This window comes from Dipteris shenzhenensis, chromosome 2 (assembly GCF_047967505.1).
Source record: "Dipteris shenzhenensis isolate YYH24624 ecotype China chromosome 2, Dip_SZ_1.0, whole genome shotgun sequence".
NCBI lineage: Eukaryota > Viridiplantae > Streptophyta > Polypodiopsida > Gleicheniales > Dipteridaceae > Dipteris > Dipteris shenzhenensis.
In genome coordinates this window covers 54,986,552-55,002,409 of record NC_141597.1, presented here as the reverse complement: position 1 = coordinate 55,002,409, position 15,858 = coordinate 54,986,552, and the positions used below count along the sequence as shown (strand labels likewise).

Genomic DNA, 15,858 nt, shown 5'->3' with positions numbered 1-15,858 from the left:
TTTATTACGGGTTTGCCTAGAACGCGCAAGGGTCATGACTCCATTTGGGTCATAGTGGACCATCTAACAAAAATGGCTAGATTCTTACCTACTAGAACAACTATCTCAGCTGTTCAGCTGGCTCACGAGTTTGTGGACCACTTGTTTAAGCTGTATGGTTTGCCCTCTGACATAGTCAGCGACATGGACTCGAAGTTTACAAGTAACTTTCTGGACATTTTTTTTTGAGAAGTTGGAAACTACTTTAAGTATGAGTTCCTCAGACCATGCAGAATCTGATGGCAATACAGAGAAGGTCAACCAATTGGTTAAAGATATGATTCGGGCATACGTTTCTAAGAGACAGTCTTCATGGGAAGATTATCTACCTATGATAGAATTTGCTTATAACAGTGCAAAGCATTCGAGCACTGGTTACAGTCCTTTTATGCTTATGTACGGGTTTCAACCTAAGTCACCAGTTATGGTTGGGTTAAAGGGAATCCAACACGATGCTGCAAAGACATTCTTGCAAGACATGGAAGAAATGTTGCAGTTTTCCAAGGAGTCTATTAGAAGTGCCTAAGATCAGGACATATTTTATGCTAATAGACATCATTCACCTAGAGTGTTCTTTGAAGGAACGATGGTATATTTGCGTATTCCCAAGGAATCCAAGAGCCTAAGTACTGGTTTGGTTCCAAAGTTATCCCCCAGATACTGTGGTCCGTTCAAGGTTATTAAAAGAATTGGACCAGTTGCATATAAACTAGAATTGCCTCTTGATGTTAAAGTACATCCAGTATTTCATGTTAGTAGACTGAAAGAGTTACTGGGTGCGGATGATCAACTTGTTTCTCCTGAAGAAATAATAGAGGTTACAGATTTGACTTTTATTCCACACGAGCTTGAGAGTATTCTTGAATTTCATGAAAGACAGATTCGTATTAGAACTATTACGGAATACAAGATCAAGTGGAAGGATCGTGTTGAGGATGCAACATGGGAGACATTACAGGACCTCCAGAGGACGTTTCTCAGTTTTTTAGCGAACTTAGGAGTGAGTTCTTAGAGGAGGTGAAGTATGTCATGTGCATGGATTGGTATCTAACGTGTACTGGGTACACAAGACTAGCTCAGGTAGCTTGGGGAGGCTTAGAGCTAGGCAGGCTTGATTCTCGGGTTGAGTGGCAAGGTACGAACTGAGAGGGAAGGAAACAGGGAGAAGAGCAAAAGGGGGAGAGAGTGAGAGAGTGAGAGACTCAAATGTGCGGGTGTGAAGTGATGAGCCACACCACAAACTCATTAGTTTTATTAGGATTAGGTTTTACCCTATGACTGTCTTAAGACAGTCATAGATGTCCTATCTTTAATAAAGGGGTGGCAATGTGTCTTTACCCCAACAACGTCCCACCTAAAGGCCAATGTGCCTAAAGGGGAGAAAAGAATAAAAAATTACAGCAATATACAATTACTGTATACAAGACCATAAAATAAGAATGGTCTTATCCTAATCCCATGATGTGGCGGCAATGTGCAAACCGCTCTGTAGGCAAGCTCTTAGTGAGCAAATCTGCAGGATTATCATCAGTATGCACCTTCACAAGCTCAAGTCGCTTGTCTTCCAGTACCTCCCTGATGAAATGATATTTCACATCTATGTGCTTGGTCTTCTGATGAAAGGCCGGATTCTTTGCCAACATGATAGCACTCTGACTATCAGAATGCAAAACTGGCATATCTCCTGTAATGCCCAAGTCTCCCACCAGCCGAGTAAGCCATATTGCTTCCTTGCAAGCCTCAGTGGCTGCAACATATTCAGCTTCAGTAGTTGACAGTGCAACACATTTCTGCAACCGAGATACCCATGATATAGCACCTCCTGCAAATGTGAAAATATAACCGGTAGTAGACTTCCGGTTATCTGCATTCCCTGCATAGTCTGAATCTGTAAAACCATGCACCAATGCATCCTGCCTACCATAGCATATGCACAAGTCTTTGGTACCCTTGAGATACCTCAAGACACCTTTTCACTGCTTCCCAGTGCCGCTTGCCTGGATTTGCCATATACCTGCTGATGACTCCCACCGCAAAAGCAATATCCGGACGAGTGGCAACCATGGCATACATCAAAGAACCAACTGCAGATGCATACGGAACCTTGGCCATCTCAGCCTTATCATCATCTGATCTGGGGCTGTCCTTACTGCTGAGTTTTAAATGTGGAGGCAACGGGGTACTAATAGACTTCTCCCCCTCCATTTTAAACCTCTGCAGTACTTTGTCAATGTACTCCTTTTGTGACAGAAACAAAAGTCCCTTGGACCTGTCACGAGTAATCCGCATGCCAAGAATATGATTTGCATCACCCAAGTCTTTCATGTCAAAAGACTTATGCAGTTGTTTCTTCAAAGCACTAATCTCATGCTGAGATTTACTGGCAATAAGCATGTCATCCACATATAGAATGAGTAGCATCAAACTGCCATCCTTTGCCCGTTTGGTGTACAAGCAATGATCGGTCTCACACCTATGATACCCTTGGGACTGCATGAAGGCATCAAACTTCTTGTACCATTCTCTTGGCGCCTGCTTGAGTCCATACAAGCTCCTCTTGAGCTTACACACAAGCTGCTCTTTCCCTTTAACAGCATATCCCTCTGGCTGACTCATATAGATCTCATCATGGAGATCTCCGTGAAGAAAAGCTATCTTCACATCCATCTGACATAAATCCATGTCGTCATGAGCAACAAGAGCTAACACTGCTCTCAAAGTAGTCATCTTGACTACAGGGGAAAAGATCTCATCAAAGTCAATGCCCTTCTCCTGCTTAAATCCCTTGGCAACCAATCTGGCCTTATACCTCGGTAAAGCATTTGAATCCACTTTGACTTTGTAAACCCACTTGCATGGCAAAACCTTTCTGCCTGCAGGTAGCTGCACCAAGTCCCATGTATCATTTTGAAGTCCATTTCTGACTGCATGGCTTTCTCCCACTTCTTTTTCTCTGTTCTTCCCATAGCTTCCTTGAAGCTGGAAGGCTCACCACAATCTGTCAGCATGATATAATCAGCCACATTATTGGCTCCTGGAACAAACCTGGCAGGAGGCCGTTGTACACGGGTGCTCCTCCTAACAAAATGTTCCGGATTAGGCTGCTGTCCAGCCTGTTCGTCATGCATGACGGGTGGCTGTACCACCATATCTGGCTGTTCTACAGCCCCATCTGCTGGCATATCCAGTGGTGCATCATTGGCAAAATTATCTTGCTGATTTTCAGCCTGTATACTTTCTTGAACAGGGTTATCTGCAGCAGCCTGCTGCTGCATATAAATGGGCATTCTTTGCTGTCCAACATCATCATAAATAACCCTCCTGTATTCCACAGGTTGCACGGGTTCCTTGTGTACACTATCCTCTTTAAAGATGACATCATTGCTGCGTATAATCTTCCGTTTAACGGGATCCCATAACCTGTACCCCATTTCACCTTCGTCACCATAACCCATAAAGATGCATCTGATAGACTTTGGATCCAGTTTGGTGCGCAGTTCTTTGCGTACATGAGCAAAGCACTCGCAGCCAAATACACGTAAGTGCTTATATGAAGGTGGCTTGCCAGACCACACCTCCTCTGGCACTTTCGACTCCAAAGCCTTGTTTGGCGACCTGTTAATAATGTGAACTACTGTTTGCACGGCTTCTGCCCAAAAGCCATGGGGTAATGCAGCATAAGACAACATACATCGAACCTTCTCCTGAATAGTTCGATTCATCCGCTCACTTGCACCGTTTTGAGATGCATTATGAGGGGCTGTGAGTTCCTGTTTAATGCCCTTAGCTTCGCAAAACTGCACAAAAGCATGTGACACATACTCACCCCCATTATCGGATCTGAGGCATTTCAGCCTACGACCTGTCCGATTCTCAACCTGAGCGACAAACTTCTTGAAAGCATCTAAGGCATCGCCCTTATGCTTCAAGAAATAGACCCACACTTTGCGTGTGGCATCATCAATGAAAGTAATAAAATATTTTGCACCCCCTAGTGATAACTGTGGCATCTCACACAAATCAGTGTGTACTAGATCAAGCGGTGCTCTATTCTGGGGAGTCCTCCTCTTATGAGGAGTCACAGAATGCTTGCCAAATATGCAATGATCACAAGTAGGCAAATCTGAAAAAGAAAGAGACGGCAGATAACCCAAACGTGACAGTTCTTGCATTCCTTTAACAGACATGTGTCCCAACCGGCTATGCCACAATGAAACCTTTGGCAGCTCGGTTATGGCAACAACATGATTACCCACACTGGAAACATAAAGAGGGTACAAGGTATCACTCTTAAAACCCTCAGCCACTACAGCCTGGCCATCAGTAATCACCCATTTGGAATCCCCAAATGTGGTGTGGTAACCACTGTCATCCAATAAGCCAGTGCTAATCAGATTTTTCTTGATTTGCGGCACATGGCGAACACCATCAAGCATGAAAGTGCGTCCATCAGGGAACACTATCTGTATACTGCCAATCCTTGCAATCTGACATGCATAGTGTTCCCAAGATGAACAACTCCATAAGTACCTGTGTAGGAAGTAAACCACTCCCTATGAGGAGTAACATGAAAAGAAGCACCTGAGTCCACGAGCCAGGTGTGCATGTCATGGCCATCAATAACCAAAGCATGTGCTATTACAGCAGAAGAGCATAAAACATCATGTATGTCACTGTCACTGTCCTCTGCTGCAACATTCACTGCATCCAAGTCATCTGCCTTGGCCTTGCCTTTGCCTTTGCTTCCATTGCCTGCATCCTTTGTTTCAGCCTTCTTGGCTTTCTGATCCCGTATGAACTTGAAGCACTTAGACTTCACATGTCCCTTCTTGCCACAGTAAAAGCATTCAATATCCTTTTTACCACGGGACTGACTGCGGGATTTGGACTTACTAGCAGATCTCCCCTTCTGCTGAGTCCTGCCTCTATCCTGTACCTGCAGGGCATTTGAAGACTTGCTGCTCGCATTATTCTTCCTGCTCATCTCCTCCATAAGGAGAGAGCTCTCTACATCAGCATACATAAGAGTGACATTCGAATTTGACAGGGTGGTCTTGAAAGTGTCCCAACTCTCAGGGAGGGTACACAGCAAGAAAGTAGCCTTGAACTCCTCATCAAGGTTCAATCCCTGTGCAATAAGCTGTGTAAAGATGGCATTGAACTCACTCAAGTGTGAGGTCATAGCTGTACCTTCCTTCATGCGAAGATCAACCAGCTTCTTCAACCAATAAACCTTACTGGCTGAGCTCTTTTGGGCATACAACTCTTCTAGCCTCTGCCATAGGCCATAAGAGGTCTTTTCAGCCTGAACATTGAACACAAGAGTATCAGAAATAGTGAGCATGATAGCTGCCCTTGCGGACAAATCAAGCTCTTCCCAGTCATCATTTGTTATGTCAGATGGCTTGACACCCTTCACCCTTATGGGCTTAGAAATCTTCTTTAACAGAAGTACATTCAAACACTGTTCTGCCCATAATGCATAATTGTGTGCCCCTTCCAACTTCTTTATGTTCAGAATTGATGATTCACTTCCCCCTGATGCCATATCAGATAAGGAAAGTACCTAACTCCCTGTAAGTCAAGAAAGACTGAATAAAATTCTGATTTCTCAGAAAAAAAAACCTGCTCTATCAAGAGCCAGGAGCACTCACAATAGTGCTGTTTTTTACTGTCAGAAAATCTGCAGCAAAACAGAAAATTCCCCCCAGTTACTGTACCTTTTGAAACACTGTACCGTGCTCAAATAGGCATAAAAAACAGTAATTTCAGAATGCTGCAGCTGCTCCACAAGTGCTTTAACAGTGCATAATCAGCTGACAAAGCACAAACACTGCTGTCCTGATCACTTCTCCCACCTCAGATGAGGTATTGCACTGATTTAATATGCATAAACCACTTGGCATACACCAAAAAAAAATCTGACACTTCAGCCTGTCACAAAACCTGCAACAGAAAATGGGATAAATCCCAAGCAATCACCCTTCTGCCAAGGGGATAAAATGCATCTGAAGATCTCTGTCGGTAACCCAAGTGCTCTCAAACAAAATCTGGGCAAAAGCCCCTTGATCTGACACCTGAACCAAGTGAAGAACACCTCAACACTGAGGTAGCATGCAATGTGAAAATCTCTCTGACAAAATCAACCAACAGTGTAATGCATATACTGCCCTGTGTAGAAATGACATACACAGATCCCAACGTACAAACACTCAATGAGGAACCTTTTGAGCACTGTCAACGATGGACAGTTAGGGACCGAGTAAACTCGATGCGCCCTGGCCAAGCGTGGCTCAACTGAAGTTCTCTGAGTGTTGCACAAGAAATGTGACCTGCATGAAAATGTCACCTCCACACTGCGGAAATCGAGGCAAATGTGTGCTCTCTGGCACCACACTACCTCAAGGCATACAAAGCATCAACTGCCAGGCAAAAGCCCTATGATCTGCTCACCCGTAAACTGAGATTCAAACCCAGTAAAAGCATAAGAGTCCTTTGCAAAATCAAGGCATTTCCTTCACGAAAACAGATAACTGTGCAATCAACCACACACTGTGGTTCTGTTCACCTCAAGCACGAGGGAGATGAAGGTACTTGCTGTACTTTCAAGAAAACACAGTTTTGAGAACTGAAAGATGATCCTGAATGAAGAGCAGAGTGCTCTTTCTCCTTCTCTTCTTCCCAAAAAAAAAAGTGTACCTGCTGTACTTTTGTACTTGTGTACCTGTGCAGGGTACAAATGTACCTGTTGTGCTCTTGAAGAAAATCGAAATTTTCTTTATCTTCCTCAAATGCCACCTAGGCCTGCGTGCCTAGATGCCTAACGCTGCTTCCTGCAGATAAAAGGGAACACCTCCCTGTCGCAGTCACCAAGAGACAGGCGACGTCCGTATTGTACGGACGACGGTACGGACGGCCGTACGGCCGTACACCTGCGCGAACCTGCGCGAACCTGCGCGACGCCTGGACGAAGCCCGAAGGCTGTAGCAGCTAGCAGCTGCTGGCGCGGCTCGGCGCCGCCCTGCTGCAGCTAGCAGTTGCGCTCCTGCCCGCGCCCTGCGCTCCTGCTCGCGCTGCCGCCTGCTGGCCCGTTGGCCCTTGCTGCGCTATTGCCCTTGCAGAGGCTAGGTAGAGGTCGAGGGGGTGGGTAGGCAAGGGTAGAGGGAGAAGAGGCTCTGATACCAGTTGAGAGGGAAGGAAACAGGGAGAAGAGCAAAAGGGGGAGAGAGTGAGAGAGAGTGAGAGACTCAAATGTGCGGGTGTGAAGTGATGAGCCACACCACAAACTCATTAGTTTTATTAGGATTAGGTTTTACCCTATGACTGTCTTAAGACAGTCATAGATGTCCTATCTTTAATAAAGGGGTGGCAATGTGCCTTTACCCCAACACGAACCAGTTAGAGGTCTTCGCTATTTTTGGTGCTTGGCGCCCAAGTCTATATAAAGGGCCCAGAGGTTTAGTTTTCAGAGAGCCGATGGGAGCAAGTCTTGTTCCCAGGTGCTAGGTCTGATCTTGGATTGAGTCGCGGATGCGCGCCTGCATCATAGCGTAGCCCAAGGCCCAGTAGCAGATCCCAGGCTTCATAGCACCACCTGGTGGTATGGGACACCAGGCTGGTTAGGATCTGGTTGGGAGTTCGTGCCAGTAGCTCAGCTCGTGGCTCGGAGGGGACATCTCCTGATTCGGGATCGCATCCTGTAGAAGTCGTGGTTGGGTGGTGAGCAGCCTACTCAGTTTCCTCACGTTTGGTGTGTTCTTGTGTTTGCTTGCAGATCAGAGGTTTTAGGAGTGCTGGGGTTGTGTCAGGGTATGAAGAGGTGAACTCTATAGATACAAACTATCTGAGATACTGCTTTCTCCCGCTCATCCCAGTCTATCCATCATGATGCTATGTAGGCCAGAGAGATCAGCAAGTCTCGGCAGATGCCCCCGATGTCGCGCAATGATGGCCTGAATTTGTCTATGGAAAGGGCGCCTGGGGCATGACCTTGGTAGTTGGGGACGCCGTGCTCGACTGAGTGCACATGCTCTATCCAAAGTGATCCCGCTTGAAGAGGATGGTGGTTGCTGGCGACTGAGGGGTGTTGGTGCAGAGGCTGCTGCTGGTGTAGGTGGCACGATAGCTGGTGGACTACTTTAAAGAAATCAGTGACAGATCTCTGGATGGGGAGTGGGTCTGACAGAGGTCTGCTTCCTCAAGATGGCCGATTGGCGACATTGAATCTCTAGCAGGAGTAGACGCAGACATCTTTGATCCTCAAACTCCATAACCTGACACAAAGGCCCAAAACCCTCTCTGAACAAGCAATGATACCTCCCCCAGATATCGTAGTAAACGGTGTATTTGCATATGTAATGCTCCTCTATCTCAGCCTCTCTCCCACGAAGCGGGCATATCTGCTGCTTTGCGTCCACATGTGTCCATCTGCCCTTGAGATCCTGTTTTTTGGTATGGTAAAGACTCAGTTCCCAAACTGCTGCTCCATATAAGAGTGGGTGACACCATAGTATCAAAGAGTCATAATTTAGCGCGTGGCTCCTGAAACTGAATATGTGCACATTGTCTCTCCAGTGCCACCAATGCTGTTTTCTGGTATGGTAAAGACTCAGTTCCCAAACTGCTGCTCCATATAAGAGTGGGTGACACCATAGTATCAAAGAGTCATAATTTAGTGCGTGGCTCCTGAAACTGAATATGTGCACATTGTCTCTCCAGTGCCACCAATGCTGTATATGATCGTGTCAGCCTGGCCTCTGATGCCCCTCTCAGTGAGCACCGTGGCCCTGTGAAGGTAAACCCAAGATAAACATACTCCCGGACCAGCTCAATCGCCTCTCCTTCGAGGGTGAAAGTGCAATCAAATCTGGTGATCCATGCTGCCGAGGTGTTGAACACCATAATCTTGGTTTTCCCAAGGTTCACCGAGAGGTCTCTATCCATACAAAAATCCTGTAATGCGTCTAGATGCTGCTGCAATCCCTTCGGTGAGTCTGAGATAAGTACTAGTCATCTGCGCATAACAAGATCAGTATCTAGACTAGCTCCAGCTCCTCCCCCTCTGTCAATACCCTGCTTCACTCCAATAGTGCTAACCACCATGTCGGACATCCCCGCGGGGGCCTGGACTCTACCAGTCACCGTCTCATGCAATGTGTAAATCCCCCGTCTTGGGTACACCGATGTCCTGCAATCTCTGCATCAAACGAGCATGTGGTACTGTATCAAGAGCCTTGCGAAAATCCGCAAAGCAGTAGTAGATCCTCCCTTTTCCTCATTGCTGTCCACGTGCTCGTCCCTCCTCAATGATGGCTCTCAGTGTGAAGATGTGATCCAGGGTAGTGAAGCCCCCATCTAAAACCGGCCTGTCTAGCTGCTCTCAAGTCTCTGTTCTCTGCCCAATCACTCAGCTCATGCTCCAATATAGATCCATAAAATTTGGCCAATCATAATCGTGCGATAATTACTAGGAGACCTGGAATCACTACTTTTGAACAATGGCACTATCATATGATCTGGCCAGCTGGCCAGAAAGCCCTCACAGCTAAACATGCCCATTAATAGAAGCACCATACTCGTTCCTGCATGTGTAAAATGCTCTGCAACCAGTCCATCATGATCGTATGCCTTCCCATTTCAAACGTGCAATCGCATCCCACACCTTCTTCTCAAGTACAGTGTGTCGGCCTAGAAATCGATGGGTGAGGCATGGGTGGCTGCCCTGGAACATCATACATGGATCTAGCATAATCATGCCATGTCTCTGGCTCTGTAATCAAGATCGGTAACTGCCTCTCATGGAACATCCACCATGCTTTCTTGCTGTCCTGCCCCAAGAACAGTTGGTATATCTTTGCCTCAAGCTTCGCTAGGTAGTCAGGCGGCTTCTTTCACACAAGGCAACGAAAGAGCATCCTTGCCTGGCTATGTGTATGGACACCAAGTGTAATCTCTCGTTGCAAATGAGCCCGAGTTTCTTTGTACTCTCCATCGTACCAACCATTTTGTGGGCAGTCGAGTGCGAGGGCAGGAGGTACTCTAGGTGGGAAAGCACATGTTGCTGACTCATGTAATATCTCTGCTAAGCGACTAGTGCATTCATCCAGAGATCCACTCATGTCTAGATTCTGTAGGCTATCTCGTACCTCGCAGCTGCATACATGTAATGTCTCCTCAGTAAAGTGGTATCTCGGGAATGGGGGGTTGAAGGACACTGCCTCTCTCATCCAGTGTCACATGAAAACGCGTTTCGTCCTGTCGAAACAAGACGAAACGTTTCGTGCCGAAATGTTTCGAAACAATACGAAACGCTCCCAACGAAACGCATGTTTCGTCCCAAATCCCAAAAAGGCGTTTTTGCCCCGTTTTTTCCTTTCTGCCCTTAGCGAATCGATTGCGATCCTCCCGGCCTGATTTCGTTACTCAGCATCCTCTCCAGTCCGCAGCCCGCATCTGCTCCCTATGCTTCCTACGCTCACATGAGCTTGTGGCTCGTGGCCCGTGGGCTAGCATATGTGCTAGAGCCTAGCACTGCCGTTGCTCCGTTGATCTGCAGGCTGCTTGCAAGGCTCAAGCTAGCTGCTGCTAGCCACCACTAACACAAGGCCTAGAGGCTAGAAGGGAGACCTGCGCTAACTGGCGCCATCAACGACCTGTTGCTTGCACAAGCATCAACGCTATCGACGACTTGCACAAACAGGTTGCAATCGACGCCCACGCCTAGGGCCTGCTGCCATCGACAGTCCTGCCCACCATCCCCTTTGTTGCTGCTGTTTTTTGGTTCTGCTCAAGGAGCAGCAGCCCAATTTGCCCCAATTCTCTGTTTCTTCCCAAATTTCAAGGCCTTCTCCATCATGCCTCCTCTCAAGTCTCCCACTCAGCATGATGTTTGGCAAGATTCAGTTCTCATTAGCAAATATGGTACTTCTGGCACAAAATGTGTGGTTTGCAAGTATTGTGGGGAAACAATTCGAGGAGCATCAAACCGGGTGAAGGCACATTACATTTGGGAGAGAGCACAAGGAACACATGGCTGCACTCATGTTCTAGAAGGTATTTTTTTGGTCCATGATGGATTGCCATCAAAGTTTGTTGAAGAGGTCCGGTCATTGCTCCTTCTACCTTTGCCTTTGGAGATAATTGATGGGAAGGTGCAAGAAGCCAAGGAAAGTGAAGCGCTGAAAAGAGGGGTCTCTACTTCAACAAGAACCTCAGTTCAAGTGTCTTCTCAAAGTAATACTGGGGCTTCTTCCCAAGTTCATATCACCCCGGAGTCTTCCAACATTGGTGAGTCTTTATCCAATGTCAATGCAGATGAAGCTCCCTCGCATGTTGTGGCTTCTCTACATTCATCAAGCTTTGTTAGTGTTGCTGTGGGTCATGAGAGGATCCCAACATCCTCCCATATTCATCTCAAGGCTGCAACAACAAGAAAGAGGGGAAGAGAGCTGCCAAGACGCTAAATCACCCTTGATGCTAGCTTTGCTCCAAAGTTGAAGCAAGAGGCTCAAATAGCTGAGCATCGTTTCTTCTATTAATGCAACCTTGCTTTCAACATAGCTCGGTGTCCAGCATACCAAAAGTTCCATCGTGCACTTGTGGCAGCAGCCGCAGCAGGAGCTACAGGTCTACAACCAGCAAATTCTGAGTCCTTGAGAACTACCCACTTGACAAACCAAGTGAGGCAGATTCAAGAGGAGCTTGTGGGTTTGAGAGCTTGTTGGGAGCGATATGGTTGTAGCATCGTGTCAGATGGATGGAGTGACACTGTAAGTTATAAGTACAACCCTTCACTCTTGACTCCTGAGTCTTTGGTAAGATTTGTGGTGGCTGATTTTAGTATTAATAACAAATGTATGATTTACTTATGGATCTTGATTCTTGTGACTTGCCATATGTGGCCAGCGGCGGCGCCACATGATAAATATCTTGGTCTCATCTTGTGCTGGCACTACATTACTTCGTGTAGTTGATGCCTCCACCCCTGGCTTGAGTATCACTGGGGAATGGATTTATGGACACATTAAAAATGCCATTGAGGAGGTTGGGCCACAAAATGTGGTCCAAATTATTACTGACAATGGCTCCAATTGTGCCAAGATGGGAGAATTGGTTGAGAGAGATTATAAAAGCATTGTTTGGACTCCATGTGCTTCTCACTCGATGGACTTGATGATGGAGGACATTGCCAAGTTGGATTGGGTGCAATCTACTCTTAATAAAGCAAGCCAAATCATCAAGTTCATAACAAGAAAGAGCCTTGCATTAGCTCTTTTCAGAGCAGTATGCAAGTATGATCTTGTGAAGCCATCTAAGACAAGATTTGGCTATCTCTTTCTTGTTCTTCAAAGGTAAGTCAACATCCTTTTTTAGCTAGCCAATTGAGAGTTCATTTCAATTCTTAATACTTATGTATTCAAATTTTGATTCTTAACTTGTCCTAAACTTGTAGGATGACACAAACGAAAGATGCGCTTAGGCATCTCGTTTGTAGTGAAGAGTGGGAAGCTTGGAGAGGAAGCCGCAAAGCGGAGGCATGTACAATCACTTCATACATCTTGGACAGTATGTTTTGGGAAGAAGCTGCAGCCATAAAGGCTGCCATTGCACCTTTGTACTTCATTTTAAGATTATTTGACCATGAGGGAAGTACAATGAGTCATCTTTATCACTACATGCAAAAGCTTAAAGAGAGTATGCTCAATTGTAGATCTCTCTCAAGTCATAGGTATGCAAACTCTTTAGTGATTCTATCATGACTCATGAGCTGCTACATAGAATTTAGAGAATGTTTATTTATACATAGTATTGAAATTTAATATATTGCAATTTACAGGGTGGATGATCTTCGTGCCATATGGACAAAAAGATGGAACTGGTTTCATAAACCAATCCATATTGTTTCCTACATCGTGCATCCATTGTACAAGCAGGAAAGTCATTGGTCCGATATTGTTCTTATGAATGGATGGACATCCTATGTGGATACAGTTATCCCCTCTGAAGAGCAAGGAATGTGAGTACTAACTTCTAAGTATCTTGATTCTTGATTCTAGTATATTGTGCGATCAATAAGCTTTTACTTGCAACCTCTTTTGACTCTGGCATGCATGCCTTTAAAGTCTACTTATGAATCATTATCCTAATTCCTATCTAACACTAAAGCAATGTCCATGACTCATCTTATAGGATTGAAAGAGAGTCTGTCCTCTATGTTCATGACCGTAGCCAATTCAGGCGAGATGTGGCTATGAGTCTAGAGCAAAGGAAATCTGCTGTATCATGGTGGGAGATAAATGGGCGACTTACTCCCACTTTGCAAAGATTAGCTCTTCGAGTTTTATCACAGGATTGTACTAGTGGATCAGCTGAGCACATATGGAGCATATGTGCGGACATCATACTAAGAAAAGAAATAGGTAATCCAACTTATAAGTTATGAATGGTTGGATGCATTTCTTGAGTCTTGAGTCTTCTCCAATTTTACGAATCATGACTAATTAGAATCTAGATGCATTTTCAATCTTGTTTTAGTTCAAAATATTTACGTTTTATGTGATGTATCATGTTACAGATTGAGCACATCACAGCTTGATAGGTTGGTCTATGTAAATGCCAACCTTCGTCTCTTGGAGCGGTTCAAAGACAAAGAAAGTACCAGTGGGGCTGAAGGGGCTGAAGTGTTACATTGGAAGGTGAAGAGGTTGATCCTGAAGTTCTAAGAAAGCTTGAGCGAGGCTTGGCTCGAGGGGAGAATATTGATATATCATTCATCCAAAGGCGCAGCGATGAGGATATAGCATATGATTTCCTTCGAGAGGATGACGCACACTTTCGACGCGTCACACGTTCGCAATCAAGGGTTATTGCACAAGCATCTACTAGTGCACCACCCTTGATTGCAAGCATTGGCACTTCATCTTCACCACGCTGTTATAGACGCCGACGAGATCGTGGTCGTACCCTTGCTACTAGTGGTCATAGTAGTGATTCCTTTGAGGAGATGGTAGCAAGGGTAGAGAAGGAAGAGAGTTCCGATGCCATAGAATCCACAGATGAAGATGCAGATAGTGATAGTGAACTTGGTAGAGAGAGTAGTGAGCACTGAGTAGTTTCAAATTATGATTTGTTATCACTCATGCTACTCATTTTTGGAACTTTGAAGTTTGAGCTTACAACTCGTCACTTTGGGAACTTATTATTTCATATGTCTATTTTGGGAACTTATATTTACTTGACATTTTGGAAAGTAATGACTCATATATCTAGATTCAAATTTCAATGAATCAGTGATGTTCATATCTCTAGATGCTAGAATCCAATGTCCAATGTCAATATGCTTTTAAGTTTTGACTCCATAAATATTAATTGGTCTAAATTTGAAACTTGAGAAAGGAGACTTAAATTCTGAATGTGTTTGTGTTTTGGATTACCTAGACACTGGGTGTCTTGACTAAGGACTTGACACTTGTATTTCACTTTGTTCACTCTAAACTTGAATATAACATGTCTTACCTGCCCCTATCCTTGTATATATCAAGTATCATTTCGAAACCTATCCGTTTCGTCCGAAGATTCAAAACGAAATGAAACAAAACCTGTCGAAACCTCGAAACAACGAAACGGACGAAACGTTTCTTGTGACTATGCTCTCATCTGTCCAGACGCCAGAGTGGATGACGAAAGAGAATGGTCAGCTGCCAGACCAATAGGTCTACCCGAGATCTCAAAGCTTTGTATATCCTGTATCAGTGCCGGCGATCCTATCAAATAATCAACCATACTCGTCCCTCCTTTTGTGATTTTAACATGTGAAGCATTTGACCCTGGCCATCGTGGCAAGCCATTGAATATCGCTAAGCCATGTGAGCTCCCCATATGCAGCACGTGTGTGCCATATGCTGTCACCTCACTATCGTGGGCTGATCTCCGAAGGCCTACATCCTCCAAGAGAGAGAGAGAGAGAGAGAGTCATCAATTGATATTAAAGATATTTTTTGTTTCCTTAACGATTTTGATTGTTGTGCAGCTAAACAACCATGGCCCTTCAATGATTGCTGTTTTGACTATCTCCGCCCTGCTGGTCCTGGAGTTTTTGTTGGTGAGTGGTGGCATGAGGGCAGAGATCTGGAGCAAGTACCCCAAAGGCTTGGAAACTTTGTGGTGGTGAAAGAGTATTCGAAAAACTCAGTTGATTAATTTGCTACGGATTTGGTGGATTTAAACAGACGAAGTTCAAGAAAAACAGTTGCTTCATAGAGATTTTGTGCTGAGGTTGTATCTGTCAATGGTGCAAATATTCCATCTGACATGTCATCCAGAAGAGCAAAGTGTTTCTTGATATACAAGGGGAGAGTCATAGGGATATCCTCTTTTAATGTGTGGTTCAAGTAAAGTGGTATTTAAAACCTCTGTTGTAGTAGAGGAGCTTCAAAGGGTGATATTCATAGTTGTAAAGTGCTTCTGGGCATGAAAAATTAGTTGTTCTCCACATGATTGTCAAGACTTCATTAGAGCTGCTAGCTGCTTGATTTTGCTTTGACTGGCTGTATGGGATTAATGCTGACCCTTTGTCTGGGAGGTTGTATAAGGTGTTTAAAATAAGGTGCTTTTAAAGAGTCAAAGCCTGAAACTGGAAAGAAATTTATATGGGAATGTGCTTTCCTTGCTTGCAACAATGAATGGAGAAAGGAAAACCAGGAACATTAATTTCGTATCAAAAGAAGCAACAAAGGGTTATGCTACTGACAGAGGCCATATTTGTCCTCTTGCAAATATGAATTCAGAGTTAACTGATGAATATATGTTCAAGTGACATAG

At 44.9% G+C, this 15,858-nt stretch overlaps 1 protein-coding gene across 2 annotated transcripts in view; it reads left to right on the top strand.

Moving 5' to 3' along the window:
- The window catches only part of LOC147905001 (WD repeat protein), a 45,491-nt gene extending 29,846 nt beyond the window's left edge, over positions 1-15,645 (top strand). Inside the window, exon 9 of one of the 2 annotated variants that reach the window (XM_087389302.1) lies at positions 15,068-15,645. In XM_087389302.1, the coding sequence (XP_087245428.1) occupies positions 15,068-15,237 (170 nt within the window). In that variant the 3' untranslated portion in view covers positions 15,238-15,645. The remainder of the gene's footprint in view (positions 1-15,067) is intronic. The other variant, XM_087389294.1, reaches the window with a different exon arrangement.
- The last annotated feature ends 213 nt before the right edge of the window (positions 15,646-15,858 follow it).